Source organism: Cnephaeus nilssonii (assembly GCF_951640355.1).
Source record: "Cnephaeus nilssonii genome assembly, chromosome: 23".
Lineage (NCBI taxonomy): Eukaryota > Metazoa > Chordata > Mammalia > Chiroptera > Vespertilionidae > Cnephaeus > Cnephaeus nilssonii.
Genome location: NC_137094.1, coordinates 7,040,970 through 7,063,285, shown reverse-complemented (window position 1 = coordinate 7,063,285; position 22,316 = coordinate 7,040,970). Strand labels below are relative to the sequence as shown.

Here is a 22,316-nt window from a genome sequence, read left to right as displayed (position 1 = left end):
AGCATTACCACCTGTATTTTTTAGTCAAACCTACCATTTTTGTGAAATGCACTTAATACTCATTCACAAACTCACACATGTGTCCACTGAGCCCTAGACAATGAAGACGTTCCAGAAAGAAGGACCATGTTGGCCAGTCCCAGGCAATGGCACTGACGGGGATACACGTCCCCAAGAAGAGTTTGCAGGGCATCCTTTCGAATGGATGCGTTCTGATGTTTTTGTTTTAATGCTCCATGCTTTTTGTCATCACTGCTTCTGTGTTTGCAGTTCAGCCACATGCATCTTCACTCATATTGTAGATGACAAGTACACGGGATTTACAGGCGGAGGCCCCTGCCTGCATACAAATTATAACTAGGCTGTTGCTGGCCGGCTAACAGGGATCTTCTCAGGGTGGCATCTGGGGCCCCGGGCACACCCCTAAGGCGATGCATCTGCACCACGTGGAGTCAGGCACTGCAGTGAGAGGCATGGCTTTGACCTTGGCACCTCCCAGCTGCACCGCTTTGTCAAAGTTTTATGGGTTTTTTCTGTTGTTCTTTGTTTCTCTTTCTTTCTTTTTTTATTTTTGTTTTAAATATATTTTATTGATTTTTTACAGAGAGGACAGGAGAGGGATAGAGAGTTAGAAACATTGATGAGAGAGAAACATCGATCAGCTGCCTCCTGCACACCTCCTACTGGGGAGGTGCCCGCAACCAAGGTACATGCCCTTGACCGGAATCGAACCTGGGACCCCTCAGTCCGCAGGCCAACGCTCTATCCACTGAGCCAAACCGGTCAGGGCTCTTCCTCCCTCCCTCCCTCTCTCTCTCTTTCTTTCTTTCTCTCTCTCTCTTTCTTTCTTTCTTTCTTTCTTTCTTTCTTTCTTTCTTTCTTTCTTTTCTTTTCTTTTCTTTTCTTTTCTTTGTAAGCCTCAGTCTTCTCATCTGTTAAACTGGAATAATAATACCACTAAGAGTTTCGGGGCAGGTAAAGGGATATTTTATTTAATGTGTGTGTTCAACACTCAAAAGAGGCGGCTTCCCTTTTCATTCTCGTCTTTAAAAAAAAAGAAAAAGGTCTGCTTTCTTTGCTTTTCTCCTTTGCTGTCTCCTGTCTCCACAGCATTGAGAAGCCATGTATGTCAACCCACACATGGTTCAGAGACATGTACAAGAAGATCAGAAACACAGCTTTTCACCTGTCCCATCTGCAGAGCCCCCCCTCCCCCAGGTGTGGAGCAGATGCCCACACCCCGGCCTGTCAGGTTTGGCCCCCGAAACCCGCCTCCTTGCCTTGATCGCTCCCATGTGTCTACCAGGTTTCACTTTTAAGTTTGGAAGAAACCCCTAATTTTCACCTGTGTCTTTTTGATTCCCGGCCGGAGAGAATATTTTAGAATATTTTTCTGGTCCTCCCCCAGCCCCAACTGCTCTGAGTTGCAAAGGGCCAGATTTCAGTCATCAGGAGGGTAGAATGCATTATTTTTTTTGCAGCCTGTCTTACTGGGGGCTGGGTTCCAAGGAGGCAGCCCATGTGCTCAGCAGGCCAGGGGAGCCAGGATTTCAACAGTGTCAACAATCTTTGCTCATCGCCCCAAAAAAGCAGTGTCTTGCTGGCTCATTAGCATACAGCCGCCTGGGCTTACTAACAAAGCAGGCTCCCATATCGGCCGGTTTCTCAGCCAGTCTGGCTTCCTTGACCAAAAAGAGGAGGAAAACCGGCTCAGCCAAGGGCGCTGCCCCTCTGGGGGAGCAGGGGTGGGGCTCTGAGGTAGTCACCCTTCGGAGAAAGGAGACCTCCGCCCTTGGTGTGTCTCCTCTCGTTTCAAATCACTGACAAGCACATGCGTGGCCGCCACATTGTCTAGTTAACCACGATCGCGCCCCAGTCATCCCCATCACCCCCTTAATGGTTTTGTGTAGCTGGAGAGCTTGGAAAGCGCTCCCTGCCCGGGCGGAGGTCCACGCGGGTGCCCTCCCCGCGGTCTGCTCAGCCCCCTCCGGGTGGGGGGTGGAGGGGGAAGAAAGGCACAAGCAGATGTGCTGCTAGATCTACAGGCTTCTGCCAGCCATATGGCGTCTTCGAGAAAGATGGTCGAGCGTCTGGATTAGCAAGGAGCCGGGATGGGAGCCATGTGTCGCGGCGGTGAGGCAGTTGCTGGAGCTCGCTCGGCGGGCTGCGGGGGGCTGTGCAATGGACACGGGGCCTTGGCCCTGGGGCGGGCCCTGCTTCTCCTTCCTCCCCCGATGGTGGGTATTCTCGATCCTTCTGCGAGAGTTCTCCAGACTCTGAAACCTGACTCTGAAATTGTCTACTTATAATGTCACTCCTGGGTCTGCCTGGTCCCTCTCTCCCCTCCCCCCTGATCTGGTAATTAACCGCGCTCTCTCTCTGATCTGGTAATTAACAACGCCCCCCTCCGCCCTCTGCAGGGAGCCTGCCCAGCTACTGGTGTGCATGTGCGTGCGTGCGTGTGTGTGCGTGTGTGTGCGTGTGTGTGTGTGTGTGTGTGTGTGTGTGTGTGTGCCCCCTCCCACCAGAATTTTCAGAAACCCCAGGGGATGGGAAATCTTTTCTTCTTCCGTGAGTCCACTGCGAGTTTGATGTGCCCCAGGGGTCCGGCGCGTGAGAGGTGCGGCCCGTTGCTGTTCTGGGCCTGGGGGTGGCATTAAAGTCAAGTTCACGAAGTCCATAGCAGGGGTCTCTGGACGTGTAGGTCACACGTGCCGTTCACGCAGTGACTCCCCGACACAAATGTAAGCGTGAGAATCGAGACGTGCGCTGGCAGCTCACGGTGCAGTGGGACCTCCCAGCAAGAGCGGGTCTTTCCAGCTTGTTCTCGTCGCCAAGTTCTTTGGACATTTCAGCTCCATCTTAGGGGGACAGACCTGATTTTGCTAACATTTCAGGGCTATGACGCGCACAGTGGGGTATCTTGAGCTGCTAGCAAAGTGAGGTCAGCCTCCTCCACGGGACAGAGAACTAAATCTGAGGCTCCACGTGTATCACAAACGGTGGGTGATGGCGAGTGAGTGACAGGAGCAGCTGATTGTGTCAGAGAACTGGTCCATTGATCTGACCGAATCACGCAACCCGTGTGAGCGCCGGGGTCGTGCGGGTCGCTGGTCAGTGCAGGCTGGGCTGCACACCCCGGGCACGGGGCACGGGGCACGGCCACACCTCTGTGGGGTTTCCCTCGCCACCTCCTTCCCCCCCGGCAGTGAGCCCCCCTGCACAGGCCCCCGGAAACGGGATCCCGCGAGAAAGCAGCGTCCGGGTGACAGTGATGAGATGTGGTCCCCTATAGGAACAGGACGCTGCTGTGTCCTCCACAGCCTCCATCCAGGGCCCCCGGAGCAAGAAAAACACCTCCCCGTTTATTTTGCTCGGTAACAAGGCTCCCCCCCCCCCCCCCCCCCGCAAAATAGAAAGAAATGAACACTAGAGCAGGTGTGGCCAGGTAGGTACAAAGGGCACAGCTTCTAGAAATCCGAACGTGTCACAGCTGTCAGCATTTTCATGAGCTGATGGCCGAGGCAAACGCCTGTCACATCTGAAACAAGGTCACCTGAGAACCATTTGGAGATGGTTTCCAACTTGTTTCTTAGAGAACTGTTTCCTGCCAGGACAGCGATGTCACCCAGTAATTTCAAACAAACTGCTATTTCAATTATTCCTGTCTCATATACACAGGTTAGAGATATATTCCTCTTTTCTTCTCTTTTCTCTCTCTCTCTCTCTCTTTTTTTTTTTTTTTTTTTTGTTCAGAGCTGGTTTCATGGCGAGCACATTGGTGGGGTATTCTTTTGTCTTCTGAATTTAGGTTGAGGGGTGTCAGTGCGAAGCACAATATTGATTGTTACCTATCCGTGGGAAGACATTACCACTGTAGCCCCTTTTACCTCCCAAGTGCACGTGGTCCCAAAGTTGTCAGCATTAGAATTTCTTCAAACAATGCAATTAAACGGCAACAGATTTCCTAACATTCTTAATTAGGACAGTAACTGAAAAATGTAGATGAACAGAAGTTACTGTTTTCATCAACATATTTTCTCCTTCGTTCCCGCCACTATCACCTCCCCCTGCCCCCACCCGTGTTGCTCTAAATGTCTGATGTCAGTTTCATCCACATGTACATTATGCACACGGCGCCGGAGAACAAAGTAAAAAAAAGTCTCTTTTCATTCCGAGCGGCAAGCCCCGCGCCACATGCACTGTCTGTTACTTGTCGCTCCGCACGCGTTCCTGCTGGGAGTTTCTTTTTAAAGGCAGAGCGTTTCTGGAGCAGAGAGCTCAGGTTGGGCAGATTGTGTTGGAGAAGGCCCCGGCTCCGAGAGGAATTGATACGCTGATTATTCCGTGCAGGCCCAGGTTGGCAGCGCGTGCGAACGTTCCTGAGTGTCCGGGAACGGAAATGTGGAGGCGAACTGGGGAGAGTGAGCAGGGACAAAGGGCTGGAAGAGGGTTTAGAAGTGACACTGGCGGGGACTGTGAGGAGGGAGAGGGGGCCGGCATGGGGACAGCTGTGTCAGAGGCGGCACTCGCTTAACACACTGCGGACCAGTCATTTCATCGCTAAGCTTTACCCCGTGGCCAGAGAAGTTTCTATTGAACGAGTACAAAAAGCGTTTTTACATAAATGTCAAAGGCACGCTTTCAAATGAAGTACCCATTGCACTTTGAAGTTATTTATTACGTGTTCTTACAAGCTAATATCGTTTTAAAGTATGGCCACAAGGCTTAGAACAGGAAACACGGGGATTCTCGTGATCCGTCAGCAATGTGTTACAATAGCGAAGTCCTGTTTTCCAGGGCACATTCTAGGATTGATCAGAAAGATCAGTTTAGTGATTGGACGAGAATGGGGGGAAATACAAAGAAATGCCATTCCCAGCACCACTGAATTTTCCTTTCTCTGAGTTCTGAAGCTCTCTGCCAGGTTCGATGAAGTCACATGAGCTGAATCGCTCACATAGAAATGAAGACGGCGGTAATATTTCTCCGTCCTCTCCATTAGCCAAGATTTTCCCTGTTTAATTAAAATGTGAGTCCTCCGAGATCATCAACAAACAATGATTCATACTTTGTTTACAAATAAGAAATGAAAAGGTAAGAAAAGCAAACACGACCACGTGGCACCTTTCTCATCACGAGAAAACCAAACTTCTCCTGCCGGCTCCCAGGGGAGGGAAATGGGGGCGGGAGCTCAGGGTTAATGAAGCTTCCGCAGGCTCCTGCCCTCAACTGCCACAGGCTTAATCCTCTCCTTCTGCCCGAGTCCAGAGGCGCTGGGAGCCCCGAGGGGGGCCCCCCTCCCCCGTGGAGCCCCAGCCAGATGCTCAGCACCAGGCACCTGCCCCGCCCATGCAGCCCCTCCCCATGCGGCCGCCCCAGCACAGGCCCTCCCAGGGCAGCAGGACTCCGCTGGCTGAGCGTGTACCCTCCCCCCCTCCCCCCCTCCACCCCGGAGGTTAGGACCAGCAGGGACCAAAGCAGGCATGGGGGGGGGGGGGGGGGCGGGTCTCTCCAAGTGTGACCCAGGCCAGGGGCGCCTGTTCCCCACGGGGGTGGAGGGGGGGCAGGAGCAGGGGCCAGTGCGTGGGGGCGCGGGGAGCTCAGCGACTCCCACCTGCACGGGGTGGGAGTCCCGGGAGGTTTTGGCTTTGCTGGGTGGGCTCCTTGGACAAGCTGAGCGCGCACAACAGCTCCTAACTCAGGGAAGTTCACGGAACTCTAAGACAAAGCCTTGAATGCGCAGCCTCTAGGATGGGCCAGGGGGCCCGCTACGGGCTGGCTGGCTGAGATTCTTTTCTGGAGCGGCGGTTTTTCTGGGATGAGATGTTAAGGGGTCCTCCCTCCCCTGTGTGCGGGTCAGGGGCTGGGAGAGGTCAGTGTCCTGCCCCGTCGGCTGTCCTGCTGCCTAAAAGGGTGAGGAGAGCCGAAACCGGTTTGACTCAGTGGCTAGAGCGTCGGCCTGCGGACTCAAGGGTCCCAGGTTCGGTTCCGGTCAAGGGCATGTACCTTGGTTGCGGGCACATCCCCAGTAGGGGGTGTGCAGGAGGCAGCTGATCGATGTTTCTCTCTCATCGATGTTTCTAACTCTCTATCCCTCTCCCTTCCTCTCTGTAAAAAATCAATAAAATATATTTAAAAAAAAGGGGGGGGTGAGGAGATAGGCTGTGAGCAGTGGAGCGTGTCCAGGGCATTTTCTTCTCATCTGGGCCGGGGGCTCCCAGGCGTGGGGCCACCCCTGGGAACTGCGGCCTGTGCTGTGAGGGCCCCCACAAGGCTGAGCCCACTGCCAGCCCCAGCCCCACAGCGCAGGCCGCCGCCTCCTGGAAGGCCTCCGGGTTTCTCCTCTGCCCTCCCACGCGGAAGTCTTCATGTAGAAAGGGTGGCCTTTTGCTCTATGGGGGAGCACGGACCCCTCTTGCCTGTCCAGATAGAGAACCTCTGAGGCTTTCCCGGGCCATCCTGTGACAGCGCCCGCCCTGGGCTGGACCCGCTGCCCGGCCTCCTCGAGGCTGCCTGGCCCGTGCAGACACAGGGCTGGTTTCTGCTGGGAGCGCCTACAGGTGGATGACAGAGACGGGGCTGGGCTTTCTCATTCCAAAGCAGTCTTCCTGTTTGTTCTCTGTCACCTTCCTCCAGGCCCCGGGTTCCCTGGGCCGCAGCGGGCACGCCGTTGGCTTGTGCTGCTTTTACAACAGAGAGGAGGGAGGTCGGAAGCCTCGCTGGTTCCCTGCCGCCTCTTCACATTCTCCGTGTTGTTGCCCGAGCAGTAAACACCCCATGGAGCTGGTCCTTCTCCCCCTCGATGGCACGGAACCCGCAGGATCGGACTGCCCTGCGGTCGGAGCCACTAGAAACCAGCGGTATTCCCAGTGGGTCTGCACAGACCTTCTCGCTGGGAGGGGTGCCATCCTGTTACCCCCCCCCCCCACCGCCGTGGGGGACCCCCTTTTACCGAATGATTTATCACTCGGAGCAGAACTCCTTTGGCCGCCGGTTTCATTTCTGAGTCACTCTGTTCAGCTCCGTTGGTCGCCTTCAGTTACCGTGGCAACCAGCAGATGGGGTTCTTTGACAAGGGTCAGCGGGGGCTGCCTGGGTAGCGAGGGAAGAGGAGCTCAGTGAAAAGCTTGCGGCGCCCACAGTGGGCAGCGGATGGCCAGGAGCAGCTACCAGACGCCTTTGCAGTAGAACCTGCTTCCGATGGTGCCAGGAAGTGCGTGCTGGAATCTGGCTACCGGTTCTGCGCTGGGCTCACTCAGACTCGGTGACACCCCTCATGACACCCCATTTGGCCCCCTCAAGATGGTCAAGCATGAAGGGGAACCCCACTACAGTGTGGAACCTGGCGACCTCCAGGGCCCCGCCCCCGGGTTTTAGACCCTGAGAGCAGCAGGGGGCCCTCAGAGGGACAGACTGGGCCTGCGAACACCTCGCCAGGCACCGTGCTTTCCGACAGTTCCCGCCTCCTTCGAAGACCAGGGGGCTCTCATCGCAAATAGCACTCGTCAAAATGAAACCATCGTCTCACTGTAAAGGGGGCTCAATAGTGTGACAGCTCAGTCACACCTAAAAGAGCTTTTCTGGAGGGGAGAGCAGGGACAGTGTTGGGTCAGCGGACAAAGCTGGAATTCGGTAGGTCAGATGCAGGAGTTCTATCAATGTCAGCCACTCAGGTGGATAATGGACTTGGTTACATGGCCCCGTCTTAATCACTAGGAAATAAACACAGATACTTAGGAGCAAAGACAATGGTTATGCGACTTACTGTCAAACGGTTCAGAAAAGAAATATGTATGCATGCATATGTAAGCACATAAATGGGGAGATAGGTAGGTAGATGGATCAATAGAGAGAATGAACGATAAATCTGTGAGGGTCGCTGAAGGAGGAACGCACGAGGCCAAAAGGGGTACAGAATCACAAATTTATTGTCACATCTGCGAGCAGAACGGCTGAGGCCAAAATGGCATGGGGGGCGGGGCAGGGTAGGGGGAGCGGGATATGGATGTCTCTGTGAAGGTCGGTCAGAGTAACCATCGGACAGGTGCAGGTGGGGCCAGGTGTAGGCGGTTCCCTGGGAGCTGAAGGCTGCTGGTCCTGAGACCGATAATGAGAATCACAGGGCAGTCGCCGGGAGGGGCGGGGCTGTGCTCTCCAAGACGCTGGTTCAAGGTCACTGAGGCCCAGGCCATGGGGCTCCTGGGTTCTTCAGAGTCTGCGATTCTCAGCATGTCCCCTGCGATCTGTGCCAGGCTCCTTTACCCGTGCCCAGCCCTCCCAGGGTGTCCGGAGCTCAGCCTGGGCCAGGCCGCGCTTGCCCTTTAAGAGAACCAGGTAGCCCTGCAGCAGAATTCCCACGTGCACGAGGGTGGAGCTCTGGCTTATTTCCGGTCTCCCTGAGGCTCCGGGTTAAGCAGTTGGTCTACGGCAGAGCCTCGGACCCTGTCAGAGGCTTCAGGCCCCGCCTTCGTGCCCTGGCGCTGTCCCCGAGGGCGCTGGGGCCTGGGGAGCCGCCAGCCCCGGTCCCCCACGCCGGTCCTGGAGCTCTGCCCCCCCCCCCCCCCCCCAGCCTGCATCCTCACGTGTCTGCGTCCCCGCCACGCCAGTCTGCGGACCAGGTGAGTATGGTTCCCCCCCCAGGAGTCCTCACACTGGTCCGTACCAGCATGAGAACCGAAACTGCGAGTGTTTAGACACTTTTGTAGCAATGAATGCAAATAGCATTGTTACTGGCCTTCACGAAACGCGGGCAGCGTAGAGTGGGAGTTAAAAAAGAACAAAAACAGCCCAAATGGGTTCCCTTCCCTGAGCGAGGGTCAAAGGCCCCTGTCTGGGGACGTCCTCCTCCCCACACCCCCCAGGCCTCAAAAACGGTTCTGTGCCCGCGTTTCCCGGGGACTTGGCCAGTGTCCTGCCCGTCAAGGGCCTTGCCTACAACTCCTATGCCAGTGGTCGGCAAACTCATTAGTCAACAGAGCCAACTATCAACAGTACGACGATTGAAATTTCCTTGGAGAGCCAAATTTTTTAAACTTAAACTTCTTCTAACGCCACTTCTTCAACATAGACTCGCACAGGCCATGGTATTTTGTGGAAGAGCCACACTCAAGGGGCCAAAGAGCCGCATGTGGCTCGCGAGCCCCAGTTTGCCGACCACGGTGCTATGGGACAGGAGTCATGTCTTTTTAAAAAGGATCTTGAAATGCTGCAAACAGCACTGGATTGGGGGTCAGGGGGCGCGAGTTCTAGTCCTAGATTTTCGACAAAAGGCTGTGACGTTGGGCAGGTCCCTGTGCTCTCTGGGCCCAGGTCCACCACAACCGACGGATGAGTGACCTCCGAGGGGCCTCTCGGCTCTCACGTGACTTGATCCCTTGACGGGAAGAGCAGGGGTCTCTCCCCAGTCCTGCCCCTGCTAGGCCCCTTCTGTTCTCCCACAGGCAGCCATGGCCGACTGGAAATTGGAGAACGAAAAATTAAAGGGGCAGCACAGGAATGTCAATTCTCTTCTTGGGAAACGTAAATCCTCGCCCGGCCCCAATAGCTCAGTTGGCTGAGCGTTTTACCATGCACCCAACGGTTGCTGGTTCAATTCCAGGTCAGGGTACACACCTGGGTTTGATCCCCAGTCTGGGAGCATTAGAAAGGCAACCAGTTGATGTTCCTCACCTCTCCCCCCCTCCCTCCCTCTCTCTCTCTCTCTCTCTCTCTCTCTCTCTCCATGCCCTCGGGTGAGGAGAAAAAGCAACTGGGAGACCTAAACAGATCATTAGCCAAAGAAATAAATCTTTAAAAAAAAAAAGAGAGAGAACTGTAGATTCTCCCTGAATTGCATGATCCTTAGAGTGAAGGACTGTTGAAATCATGACTGAATAGGGTGGATTTGGGCAAAGGAAATGCAACCGGCTGACCAGCCATTGAAGCCGCCTCCTTCTCTAAGCAAGGCTGGCTGGCTGGAATGTGTGCCAGGGTCCGAAGCACATGCCTTCTTCCTGCTGGTTCTGTGTGACCACCTGAGCGAGGCGGGGTTCTGTAAGACGCAGCAGCCACTCTTGAGTACTGGGACCGAGTATACAACTTGGAATGAATGCGGCCTGTTCGCCAAAATTAATTACCGGGAGCAGTAATTAGAGTAATTGGGTTTTCAGCCGTCCGCCTGGACGACCGAGGCGTGTGGTGACGGCGAGATAGCTGTCGGTGCTTGAAGGCAGGGACAGTGGCCATTCCTGTCAAGTCACGGGATTGAAGTTTGCAGTTGACAGAGAGCTTAGTCCTCTTCCAGCCCAGAGCCTGGCAAGTTTGCTCTCTAAAGGGTCAGATAACAAATATGTTAGCCTCGGTGGCCAGATGGTCCCTGTCGCAGCCGCTCAGCTCCGCGGTGAAGTGCAGAAGCAAAGCTGTGTCTCGTGGAAGTTTATGGAGGGGCACTGAGTGTTGAATTTCTTAGACCATTCATGTCCCAAATATTCTTTCATTTTCTTGAATCAGTGAGAACATGTAGAAACCATTCTTTTGTGTGTGTTTTTTAAAATTTATTTTGTTTAATCCTCACCCGAGAATATTTTTCCATTGATTTTTTTTAGAGTGAGTGGAGGAGAGAGAGAGAGACAGAGAGAAACATCAATGTGAGAGAAACACATCGATTGGTTGCTTCCTTCTTGAGCTCCAACCAGGGTCGGGGGAGTCCACCAGGAGTGTTCTCATTTAGGCACCAGGCTGTTTTGATGATCACAATTGGAGCCACACAAATCAGTTCTTCCCCAGAACACCTCATCTGGGGTGTGTGGTTAGTATTGTGAGTTACCGCGTACCAGTGGCTCATGAACTTGAGAGTACTTGAGAGTTCATCAGAATCACCCAGAGGGCTCACTCAAGGTCCGCCCCAGAGTTGCGGCTGCAGGATCTGGAGGTCTTCTTCTCTGGTTTTAGAAACGGGGAACCCTAGGTTGCGCGAGATCAAGCCTCTCGCCCAAGGACAAGGGGCAGCTTGTGGTGGGCTTGTGAGCTGGTCTCCTGTTCCCAAGCCCAGGCTCAGGGGTCTGGCCTAGGAGCCGTTTATTTCAGAGTCAGGTTTCAGTAGCATACCTAAACGTCATTTATATCCTCTGTTCTTTCGGGAACAAGGTGTGTATTACATATCAAAGCATGCTTGTACTATAGATGAAATTACAGGTCTCATGTTAGTATAATATGTCCATTAGTGGTTTGCTCATTCTGACACGTTTATCCAGCATGGTCTAAGGGCCAGGCACCTTGCTAAGTGCTGGAGATGGACAGCTGAACCAGGGCCCGTCTAAGAAATCCCTAGTTCCGTGGGAGGGGCCGACAGGAAGTGTGGATGGGAGCGAGGGGGAGTGGGGGGAAGAATGGGCCACGGAGAGGTTCGGAAGGTATAGGGGCCTGATCTACTGAGCCAGAAGCTGAGTGGAGTGGATGGAAAGGGAGGAGACACCTGGGAAACAGGTGAGTAGGGTGGTCCCAGCCATGTGAGAGGGACCCGGGGGGTGGGGTTGTGCCATGGTGGCTTGGTGAGCTCCCCCTTCCCGTTGCCTGCGCTTGGGAAAATGACGCGCTTCTCCGGGCCTTGCTTTTCTCCTGCAAGAAATGATGGGGATGATGATGATGCAGATGATGCCTGCTGTTCAGTATTGTAGGAGGATTAAACAGTTCATGAGTGTAAAATGCTTACGACGCCCCCTGCCCCGTGCAAGTGCTCGGTAAATGCTAGAGCATGCTCCTGGGAATAGGGCAGTGGTCGGCAAACTGCGGCTCTTTGGCCCCTTGAGTGTGGCTCTTCCACAAAATACCACGTACCCTTATCCTATATAATAATAGACAAATATGCAAATTGACCATACCTCCGACACACCCACAAGCCACGCCCCACATCCAATCAGAGCAAGTATGCAAATTAACCCAAACCAAGATGGCTACAGCCACAGAGAGCAAGGTTTCCTAGGTAACAGAGGAAGCCAAGATTTCTGCCTGCCCTTGCCAGGCCTAAGCCTCCACTCAAGCTACAAAGTTTCAATTATAGAAGGTAAACAAATTCAAACAAATGGCGGCAGAATGGAGCTTGAGAGAGCAGGCCAGGGTTGCCGCCGGCAACAGGGGAAGCAAAGCTTTCCGTATACCCTGGCCCGGCCCACACACTTAAGGCAACAAAGTTTCAATTATAACCCCAACACAAATGGCTGCCGGCCTCGGAGGGAGCCCCAGGCTTGGCTCTGCTCCAGGCTACAAAGTTTCAATTGTAGAAGGAAAATAAATTCCAGATACCAGGGCCTCAGCTTGGGTTGCCAGGGGGTGTGGCTGGCCTGAAAACCACCACAGGCCCCTCGCTCAGGCCGCTCCATGCCCCAAGGGAACCCCCACCTGATCCGGGACACCCTTCAGGGCAAACCAGCTGGCCCCCACCCCTGTACCAGGCCTCTATCCTATCTAATAAAAGAGTACTATGCAGATTGATCATCACTGCAACACACAATATAGCTGCCCCCATGTGGACACAAGATGGCCACTACAAGATGGCCAGCAGGAGAGAGCAGTTGGGAGGCACCCGGCCTGCAAGGGAGGGCAGTTGAGAGGGACCAAGCCTGCAAGGGAGGGCAGTTGGAGATGATCAACCCTGCAGGAGAGGGCAGTTAGGGGTGACCAGGCCGGCAGAGGAGGGAAGTTGGGGGCAAACAGGCTGGCAGCAGAGTGGTTAGGGGGTGATCAGGCTGGAAGGCAGAAGCGGTTAGGGGCAATCAGGAAGGCAGGCAGGCAAGCAGTTGGGAGCCAGTAGTCCTGGATTGTGAGAGGGCAGTCGGACATCCCTCAAGGGGTCCCATATTGGAGAGGGTACAGGCTGGGCTGAGGGACAACCCCCCTCCGTGCACGAATTTCATGCACCGGGCCTCTAGTTAAGTTAATAACAATGTACCTACCTATATAGTTTAAGTTTAAAAAACTTGGCTCTCAAAAGAAGTTTCAATCGGTGTACTGTTGATATTTGGCTCTGTTGACTAATGAGTTTGCCGACCACTGGAATAGGGGGCTGAGTGCATGTTTCACAGTCAAAGTATCTGCACCTTTTAAACCCACACGTTGTTGGAAAAATGGTCTTCCCTGCCATCAGGAGGCCTCAGCCAGGGGAGCTGTGCCTGAGCACTTGGAGAACATGGCTCAGCAGGGGAAGAGGAAGCCTTTTCTGTGGCCACAGTGACCACAGGGTCGAGCTCCGGTCTGAAACCAAAAGATGTTTTACTACAACCGCCCCTCCCCCCCAAAAAAAGTGTCTATACCAACAGCAGACTGTAGGAAGCTCCCTGGTGACATTGTTGGGTGAATAAAACTCTAATCAAAAACATACGTTTGAGGGCCCTGGCCGGGCATCTCAGCAGGTTGGCGTGGCATCCTGTATACCAAGGTTGTGAGTTCCCCTAGCCGGGGGGCACAGTGGTGGAGTGTTGGCCCCTTGGACGGAAGGGTCACAGGTTCGATTCCAGTCGAGGGAATGTACCTGGGTTGCAGGCTCAATGCCCAGCCCCGGGCGGGGAGCCTGTGGGAGGCAGCCAATCCATGTGTCTCTCTCTCATCGATGTTTCCCTCTGTCTCTACCCCTCCCTTCCACTCCCTAAGGGTCAATGGAAAAAATATCCTCAGGTGAGGATTAACACCAAAAACATATCCTTGGGTGAGGATATACTAGTGTATATGTATATATATACGTGTGTGTGTGTGAGTATGTGTGTATATATACACACTAGTGGCCCTGTACATGTACTGTGCGTGAGTAGCTCGCTGCCGCTTGCCTCAGCTGGCCACCCCGCCCACCGCCCTCCTGTAGCCCTCCACTGCTTGTAGCTTGCTGCCTCACCCTCCTGCTGTTCGGTTGTTATGTGACGGTGTCCCAGACCAATTTGCATATTACCCTATTCTAAGTATAGATATGTCTGTATGTATATGTATATATATGTATTTGTGTATATGTGTGTGTATATATATATACATATTAATGAGGACCCTGGCCACCTCTGGGGCTGTGGGGGCACAAGTGTCTGGCCTGGAGACAGATCTATGGGGAGTGGCCCGCAGTACTGGTACCAGGTTCACAGTGTTCATTTGGCGATTGCACCTCATAACTTATGTATACACTGCATATATTTTGTATGTATCACATACAACATAAAAAAATTTGAATATATGTATTCACTTGCTTTCACAGTATTCATAGCAAATGAGTGTCTGCAGATAGGACCAGAGCTGGCTGCGTGCACGGCTTCTGTTTTGCATGAGCTACTTCCCCAGCCCGCTCGGCTCCGCAGTTGTCGGCTGCCTCGCCACTTGCTCCACGTCCTCTCGGAGTATTTCAAACCACGTTGGTTCTGATCGGACCAGCGGGGAGGTCCGGGCCTGCACACACACCAGTGCCTCTCCTTGCATCTGCATCCTGGGCTTGAGAAACGCAGCTGGTTCCCATGGAAACCGCTGCCCTGCAGGCCTGTGACTCCTGGGGAGCTCTGCCCCAGAATGGGCGCAGCTGCTCTTCTCCCCCAAGACTCCCCAGTTCGGCCCGGGTGCGCGCGCAGGTCCTGGGGAAAGGGCCCTGTGGTCAGGCCGGTGCGCCCAGCCTGGGGTGCAAGGGGTCTAGACGTGTCCGTGTCCCGGGGACTGGCTGACAGGCACAGGTGCTTCATGGGTGGGGATGGCTTCTGCCCGCTGGGCCGGCCTCACTCAGCTCCCCTGGGCACCAAGGGGTCTCTGGGGAAGGGGGGGGGGGTACCTGCCTGTAGCGGAGATGAGAGACGAGTCTTGGGAGAGAAGGGCCCATGGGGATTGTGCTCGGAAACCCGATGATTCCGCCTCTTTCCTGCTGTGCGGACGGAGCCTGCGCGGTCTGCAGGCTCTGGGGCCTCTCTCTGGTCTGATGCGAGCTGCGTGGTTTGGAGACTGTGCTCCCAGGACACGCCGTCCCCACCCGATGGTGTGGCGGGGGCGGGCAGGGGCCAGATTGGCCTTCCCGAAGCCACAGGCCAGGCTTCACCAGGGGAAAGGTTTTGTCTCCACCCAAGAGCAGGGGGAGGGTGACGGAGAAGAGGGGATGTGACTGTGCCCCGTGCAGTGCTGGGGGGCTCCGCCCCAGCCTGACCCCGGGAGCGGGGGCCGGTCTGACTGCAGCCCAGGCTGGGGGTGAGGAGCACCGAGCCAGCCCTGCACAGCCGCAGACACGGGAAGGAGGGCCTGAGCCGGCCTGTGGTCCTTTTTAAAGAAATCTTTATTGTTGAAAGTATTACATGTGTCGCCCTTTTCCCCATTGACCTCTACCAGCCCGCCCCCCCCCAGCCCCCCACCACCCACCACCCTACTGTCTGTGTCCCTGGTTATGCATAGATGCACACAAGGTCTCTGGTTGATCTCTTCCCCCTCCCCACCCTCCCCCACCCTCCCTCTGAGATTCCCGTCCGCTCCATGCTTCCATGTCCCTGGGCCTATTTTGCTCCTCAGTGTATTGTGTTCATTAGATTGCACACAGGAGTGAGATCGTGTGATACTGGTCTTTCTCTGACGGGCTTGTTTCGCTCAGAGTAGGGCTCCTGTCCCTGGGCCTCACTCTCCTCCTCCAGAGCCAGGGGAGAGGAGGCCGGTGGGCGGGGCCAGCCCAGGCCTGGACCCTGGTCCTAGGGCTGTGTGAGCATGCGCTGTGCTGACTGCTGACGGTCCCCCCTCTGGGGGTGTCTGTTCCTCAGGAGAGTGCGGGGAGGTGGGCTGACTGAAGGGCTGCCTGTTGCTAGGTTTCCCAGGGGCTGTGTCCTTAGTGAGGGCGCCTGCCCACCCGAGGCCCGGTCCCGTCCTGGTGTGAGACGGACAAGGGTCTCCTGCTCTGGGCCATACTCACTACGTGCTGTTCCTGCTACATGTTAAAGGGGCGCAGTGCGGGGCAGCGGGCTGTGAACAGGGTGAGCCCGCCGGGAACCAGCCTGTGGGTGCAGCAGTGACGTCCATGTGTCATTAACCACTGGGGTATGAGCCACGGAAGCCGCCTCCTCGGGAGACAGCTGCGGTGTGAGTCCCCGGCCGCCCAGGGCGCACGTTTCAGTAGAGCACCCCAAGTGGGCACCCCTTCAGTTCCCGGACACGGGGTGGGGGGGGGCTGGATTCTGCTCAGAGCCCCCGAAAGGCCGGTGTCTGCAGAACAGGCTCTGGGGTCTTTGCCTCAGTGTTGGGCACGGAGCCTGGAGCTTGAAATGCGTCCCGAGCTTTCAAAACCCTGTGTGTGCGTGCATGTGTGCGTGTTTGTGTGTGCGTATGTGTGCATGTGCGCGTGTGTGTGCATGTGTGTGCGTGTGTGCATGTGTGTGCGTGTTTGTGTGCATGTGTGTGCGTGTGTGCGTGCGTGTGTGTGTGTGCGCACGTGAAAATACAAGCTAATGTCTCTGTGGTGCTCCTGGCCGCTGTGACTGTCAGAGGCCTGGGAAGCCAGGTCAGAGCGGGGTGCTGGCTCCCCGTCCCACCTGACTCCCGCGGCCTCGGCCCGGCTGCGCTGCGGCCGGACAGGAAGCATCTGTGACAAAGGAGCACGTGGTGGAGTGAATGGGGGAGCCCGGAGCGGAGCCGGCCGGAGGGGGACAGATTTAGGGTCTCTAAGACATCTGGTCAGCGAGCACCGCGTGATTGACGGGGTGATGAGTAATGGGAACCCTGAGCCCAGTGCGTCCGCCCTCCTCGCCGCTGCCCAGCCGGCTGATGTCTGCCGGGGGTGGGGGTGGGGGTGGGGGGTGTCCAGCTGCCCGTGGAGGCATCAGGCCCTGGCCTTTGACCTCTGGGTGTAAGGTGCCCACTTTTCTGCTCATCGGCCTTACCTGTGTGTCCCTGGTCCTGAGGGCTGCTGATGGCCTTCACACATGGGACCGTTCCCCTCGATGACCCCATGCCCTCCCAGGCCCCTCGGGGTCCCGGCCAGGCCGCCCCTCAGACCCTCAGGCGGGGCCCACAGGGGACCGTTGCCCGGTGCTCAGGGCCGTGTCTGACTCCCCTGCTCTCCGTGTCCCCAGGCTGCAGCAGCTGGACCAGCACAGCCAGGCCACCGCCCAGCAACTGGTGCAGCTGCTCAGCAAGCAGAACGAGCTCCTGCAAGAGAGGCAGAGCCTGTCGGAGGAGGTGGAGCGGCTGAGAGCCCAGGTAACGCACACCCCGCGCTGGGGGGTCCTGGGGGGCTGAGAGCCCAGGTAACGCACACCCCGCGCTGGGGGGTCCGCGGGGGGCTGAGATCCCAGGTAACGCACACCCCGCTCTGGGGGGTCCTTGGGGGGGGCTGAGAGCCCAGGTAACGCACACCCCGCGCTGGGGGGTCCTGGGGGAGCTGAGAGCCCAGGTAACGCACACCCCGCGCTGGGGGGTCCTTGGGGGGGGCTGAGAGCCCAGGTAACGCATACCCCGCTCTGGGGGGTCCTTGGGGGGCTGAGAGCCCAGGTAACGCACACCCCGCGCTGGGGGGTCCTGGGGGGCTGAGAGCCCAGGTAACGCACACCCCGCGCTGGGGGGTCCTGGGGGGCTGAGAGCCCAGGTAACGCACACCCCGCGCTGGGGGGTCCTGGGGGGCTGAGAGCCCAGGTAACACACACCCCGCGCTGGGGGGTCCTCGGGGGGCTGAGATCCCAGGTAACGCACACCCCGCTCTGGGGGGGGGGTCCTGGGGGGTGGGGCTGAGAGCCCAGGTAACGCACACCCCGCTCTGGGGGGTCCTTGGGGGGCTGAGAGCCCAGGTAACGCACACCCCGCTCTGGGGGGTCCTTGGGGGGCTGAGAGCCCAGGTAACGCACACCCCGCGCTGGGGGGTCCTGGGGGGCTGAGAGCCCAGGTAACACACACCCCGCGCTGGGGGGTCCTGGGGGGTGGGGCTGAGAGCCCAGGTAACACACACCCTGCTCTGGGGGGTCCTCGGGGGAGCTGAGAGCCCAGGTAACACACACCCCGCGCTGGGGGGCCCCTGGGGGGGCTGAGAGCCCAGCTAACACACACCCCGCGTTGGCAGGGGTTCTTGGGGGTGCTGAGAGCCCAGGTACATGCACACCCCGCGCTGGTGCGGGGGGGTCCTCAGGGCCCTGAGACCCCTGGTATCCTGCACACTCCTTCCTGTGTGTGTGTGGGGGGGGGGGGGTGTCTTCAGGATGGATCCACCCACGTGCTGGGGTCTGCACGTGGCTCTTTGTCTTGTTCTCGATTCACAGCTGCATTTTATCAGTGATCACACTGCTCAGCTAATAAGCCAGGAGGGAGATCCTGAAGGCTGTGCTGGCACAGTGGGGGACACAGGGACATGTGGGGGGCACAGTGGGGGACACAGGGACATGTGGGGGGCACAGTGGGGGACACAGGGACATGTGGGGGGCACAGGCCCGGCCTCCTTAGGGAGCTGAAGCTGTGCTGGAGCCTAGGCCCAGAGTGCAGGAGCCACACCAGCTGCTGAGCAGATCCAGGCAGGCACCTCTGCCAGGGCTGCGGGAGTCAGCTGTGAAGGGCCCCTGGAGGATGTATGTGCACAGCCTGGATTGGGTGAGGAAATAGGGGGTGCTCCTGTTTAGGGGAGTCATTGTGAGTGGAATGCACAAATCTTGTCCTAAATTACCTGATCATCGAGCTAAGATTTGGGGGGGATGGATGGGTTATAAAAGCCCTTTTATAAAGCCTTTTTAAAAATCCTCCCACAAGGATATTTTTCCCATTGATTTCTAGAGAGAGGAGAAGGGAGGGAGGGAGGGAGAGAAACATCGACATGAGAGGCACATCGGTTGGTTGCCTCCTGCAGGGCCCTGACCAGGCCGGGGAACCTGCAGTGGAGGTAGGTGCCCTTGACCGGGAATCGAACCCACGACCCCTCGGTCCGCAGGCCGCCGCTCCAGCCACGGAGCCAAAACAGCCAGGCAAAGCCATTTTTAAACAAACACAAAATTTAGTAAAGAATCAAAAACGCAGAAAAAGAATTACTTGCTTCATGTGTCCCCAAGAGAGGAAAAATGAAGGAGACAGTGACACCCCGTGCTGGGTGCCCAACAACAGAGGGAGTGAGACGTGGATGCCAGCAGAGGCCTGGCACGGGGACAGGTGAGACGGGCGTCACTCCCTTTGCCCTGCAGCATGGAGCATCGGCTCCATTTTACAGATAGGGAAACTGAGGCTCACACAAGCACAGCCAGCCAGCAAGCAGGGACACTGGCGTGGAGCCTGAGTCTGCCGCAGCCCAGGTTCCCTGTTCGGTTGGCCCCGGGACCTGCTGGGAGGAGGGGGGAGGTGTGTGCGGGGGAGCTGGGAGCGCAGAAACCCTGTTGTCTGAATCGCTGCTCTCTGTCCCCAGCGGTTTGTTAGGGTCCTGAGGTGTCCACGTGGCCTCGGCCTGCAGTCAGGGGTGCACCCAGGTGCCGCGAGTCCCCGGGGGACGTCACACCCCCGTGCTCGGCGTGATTCATGGGAAAACGCATCTGGAAAGAGAGAGGAGGAGAAATTGTCTCTCCTCGTCCTTTCAGAATGACCATGTGCCCAATGGGTGTCTGGGAGCCACCATCCTCAGAGTGGTTTTCCCGCTCGGCCCACCAGATCCCTCTACAGAGTACTCATTTGTTCCCCACATAGTGACACCCCCCTCCCCCCCTCCCCCAGCACCCATGCCAGTCCCTGACCTGAGCCTGGGGACCAGGACACGCCAGGACTCACACCCACCCCCCGCCCAAACATCACCGTGCCACTGAGGCTGTGCATAGGCCACCCTCCACGGTCAGCTGAGATGCTGGTGAAGAAACACACGCCGTCCTGTCAGGTGGCTCAGTGGTTGGAGCATCATCCCAAACATCAGAAGGTTGTGGGTTCCAGTCCTGGTCAGGGACACACCCAGGTTTCAGGTTCCATTCCCAGTTGGGGTATGTATGGGACACAACTGAACGATGTTTCTCTCGCACATTGATGTTACTTTCTCTCTCCCTTCCTCTCTCTCTAAAATCAGTAAGATAGTCCGGCCGGCGTGGCTCCGTGGTGGAGCGTCAAACTATGGTCCAGGAGGTCACGGTTCGAGTCCCAGTCAGGGCTCATGCCGGGTTGCAGGCTCAGTCCCCAGTGTGGGGCCTGCAGGAGGCAGTCGATCAATGAGTCTCTCCCTTCATTGATGTTTCTCTCTCTCCCTCTTTCCCTTCCTCTCTGACATCAGTAAGAATATATTTAAAAAATAAACCCTCGGGTGAGGGTAAAAGGAAAAAAAAGGGCGCAAGGGACATAGAATCCAGGGCCCAGGCACCTGCCTTTTCACACGCCTTTGGGTCACTCCGGGGGACACAGGCTTAGGAACCTCTGAAGTGTTTACAGGCCCGGAGAACAGGATGATGCCAGACTGTGTCCTGGTGGTGAGGGCCTGAGCAAGTCTGATGTCTCTTGTAGCCTCAGTTTCCCCATCTGCACAGTGGGTGTCAGCCCAGCCCAGCTCACAGGGGAACTGGAATTGTGCCCGGCAGGCAAGGAAACGGCAGGGTTTCCTTCTCTCTCTCCTCCCCATTTGAGCGGCCCCCAGGGAAGCCGGGAAGGCACCGGCCTGTGGAACCAGCAGCGAGGGGACATCCTCCCCGCTCCGCCTCTTCCTGCCGGAACCGGGCTGGCTGAGCCCTGGCTGGTGGTGGCCAAAGGTCAGGGCACCGGGTCTGCCGGCAGGTGACCAGGCCCCCGTCTGGTGTGGGGAAGGTGAAACCTGGCAACCACGGGGTCCGGGCTGCCTGTCACTACCCGAGCCAGCTCAGCAGAGAGGGGTTGAGTCCCCCATGGGCGCAGATCTAATAGTGCTGGCAGCGTGGGAGAGCAGCAGGCACCCACAGAAGCCTACGCCCCGCCCGCCGTAGCCGGCTGCGTACAAGGGGTCGGACAGAGATTATGTGGGAAGGTAGGCCAGAGGGATAAGAATGGGATGCAAAGTGGGCGGTTTACAGGTAAGTGCTGGGGTGTGCCAGGCCGGGGGTGTGCCAAGGCCGGGGCTCCGGTGTCTGCAGGAGGCGGTTCATGTTCCCATGAGAAAAGCAGCTCCCTGTTCGGGGAGGATGGGCCGCGTGTCCAGGTGAGCTCCCGGGTCCCACGGGCAGCTGCCAGCCAGGCTAGGAGGTGCCTTCTGTAACCAGAGCACAGCAACCGCGGTTAGCAGGGCCGGACCCCAATAGTCTCCTCTGCCCCTAACGGGGACTGGGCCTCGGGCATGAGCGAGTCCCCCGGCCTCTCAAGCTGCCCAAGGAGGGGGTTGGGGGCCCTCTTCTCTCTGTTCTGGGCCACATCATGGTCACACGGGGTTTGCCCTCCAACTCCCCCTCTGCCTGCCCGCAGCACTCAGATCCCACCCTGGACCATCGGCGCCTGGAAGCCTGACCTCTGCCGAATTAAATACTTAAAAAACCCCAAACCTTAGAACATCCTCAGAAAAGCACGCCGTCTTCCTTCCCTGGCCGGGGCACACGAGCGACTTGAGCATCCTGGCTCTGCTCCGGCCCGGCTGGCCGGCCTCCGAAGGGTCTTGCAGACGCACGTGTGACCTGGGGCGCTCAGACAGGGGCACGACCCGAGGGGGAGCTACTGGCGCTCGCCACAGGCATGGTGTGCAGGGGAGGCCGGGACCCAGGCCTGACGCTCTCTGCCGAGGAACCCAAGCCTGCTCGCCCTCCGGCCGTGCAGTGAACTTGAACTGTGAGCCCCTGGCCACTCGGACCAGCCTGGCTCACCCACAGCCGCGGTTCAGGGCCATGGGAGTTCTCGCGGCCAAAAGGCACCACTGAGGCACCGTCACTTACGGGGGCCGAGCCCGTCGGCGTGGCCAGGGCGGAGCGGGGAGCAGGTCCCCTCCTGCTGGGTCCGCGGGCCTGTGCCTTCCGGCTTCTCGGGGCCTCTCCAGCTTGGGGAGGAGAGAGGGAAGCTGGCCTTTCTCTGGCCTGCTGTGCCCAATTCCTTCCTTCTGCGCGTCAGACCGACCGTCTGTCCGCCTCGCACCCACCAGAGGGGTGTGTTCTGGCCGGGGCAGCTGCTCTGAGCGGGGTCACCTCCTGATTTGTCCCCCGTCCCCAGCCCCGTGCCCTGAAGCGGGTGACAGAGCTCGGGGCTGGCCTGTGGCCTCCGACAGGAAGCGACCAGCCTGGTGAAAAGGCTTTCATTCTCAGTTGCTCCCGCTGAGTTCTGGAATGTGCACGCCAGCCTGGCGGAGGGGGCTGGGCAGAGGCCTGGCTGGGCCTCAGTGGCGCTCTCTGGCCGTGTGGATTCCCAGGGCCCTGAACCCCTGAACCGCGGCTGTGGGGTGAGCCGGGCTGGTCCGAGCGGCC

At 57.3% G+C, this 22,316-nt stretch overlaps 1 protein-coding gene across 5 annotated transcripts in view; it reads left to right on the top strand.

Annotated features, from left to right (window-relative positions):
* Positions 1-22,316, top strand: part of SDCCAG8 (SHH signaling and ciliogenesis regulator SDCCAG8) — a 207,459-nt gene that overhangs the window by 170,626 nt on the left and 14,517 nt on the right. For 3 of the 5 annotated variants that reach the window (XR_013813108.1, XM_079763610.1, XM_079763611.1), the window contains exon 17: positions 17,040-17,166. Coding sequence is in view for 3 of the 5 variants with exons in the window: in XM_079763610.1 (XP_079619736.1) it covers positions 17,040-17,166 (127 nt within the window). In the remaining 2 variants the exon portion in view is untranslated. Of the gene's footprint in view, positions 1-17,039; positions 17,167-17,261; positions 17,357-22,316 lie in introns of those variants that run through there. The other 2 variants (XM_079763609.1, XR_013813109.1) reach the window with 2 other exon arrangements.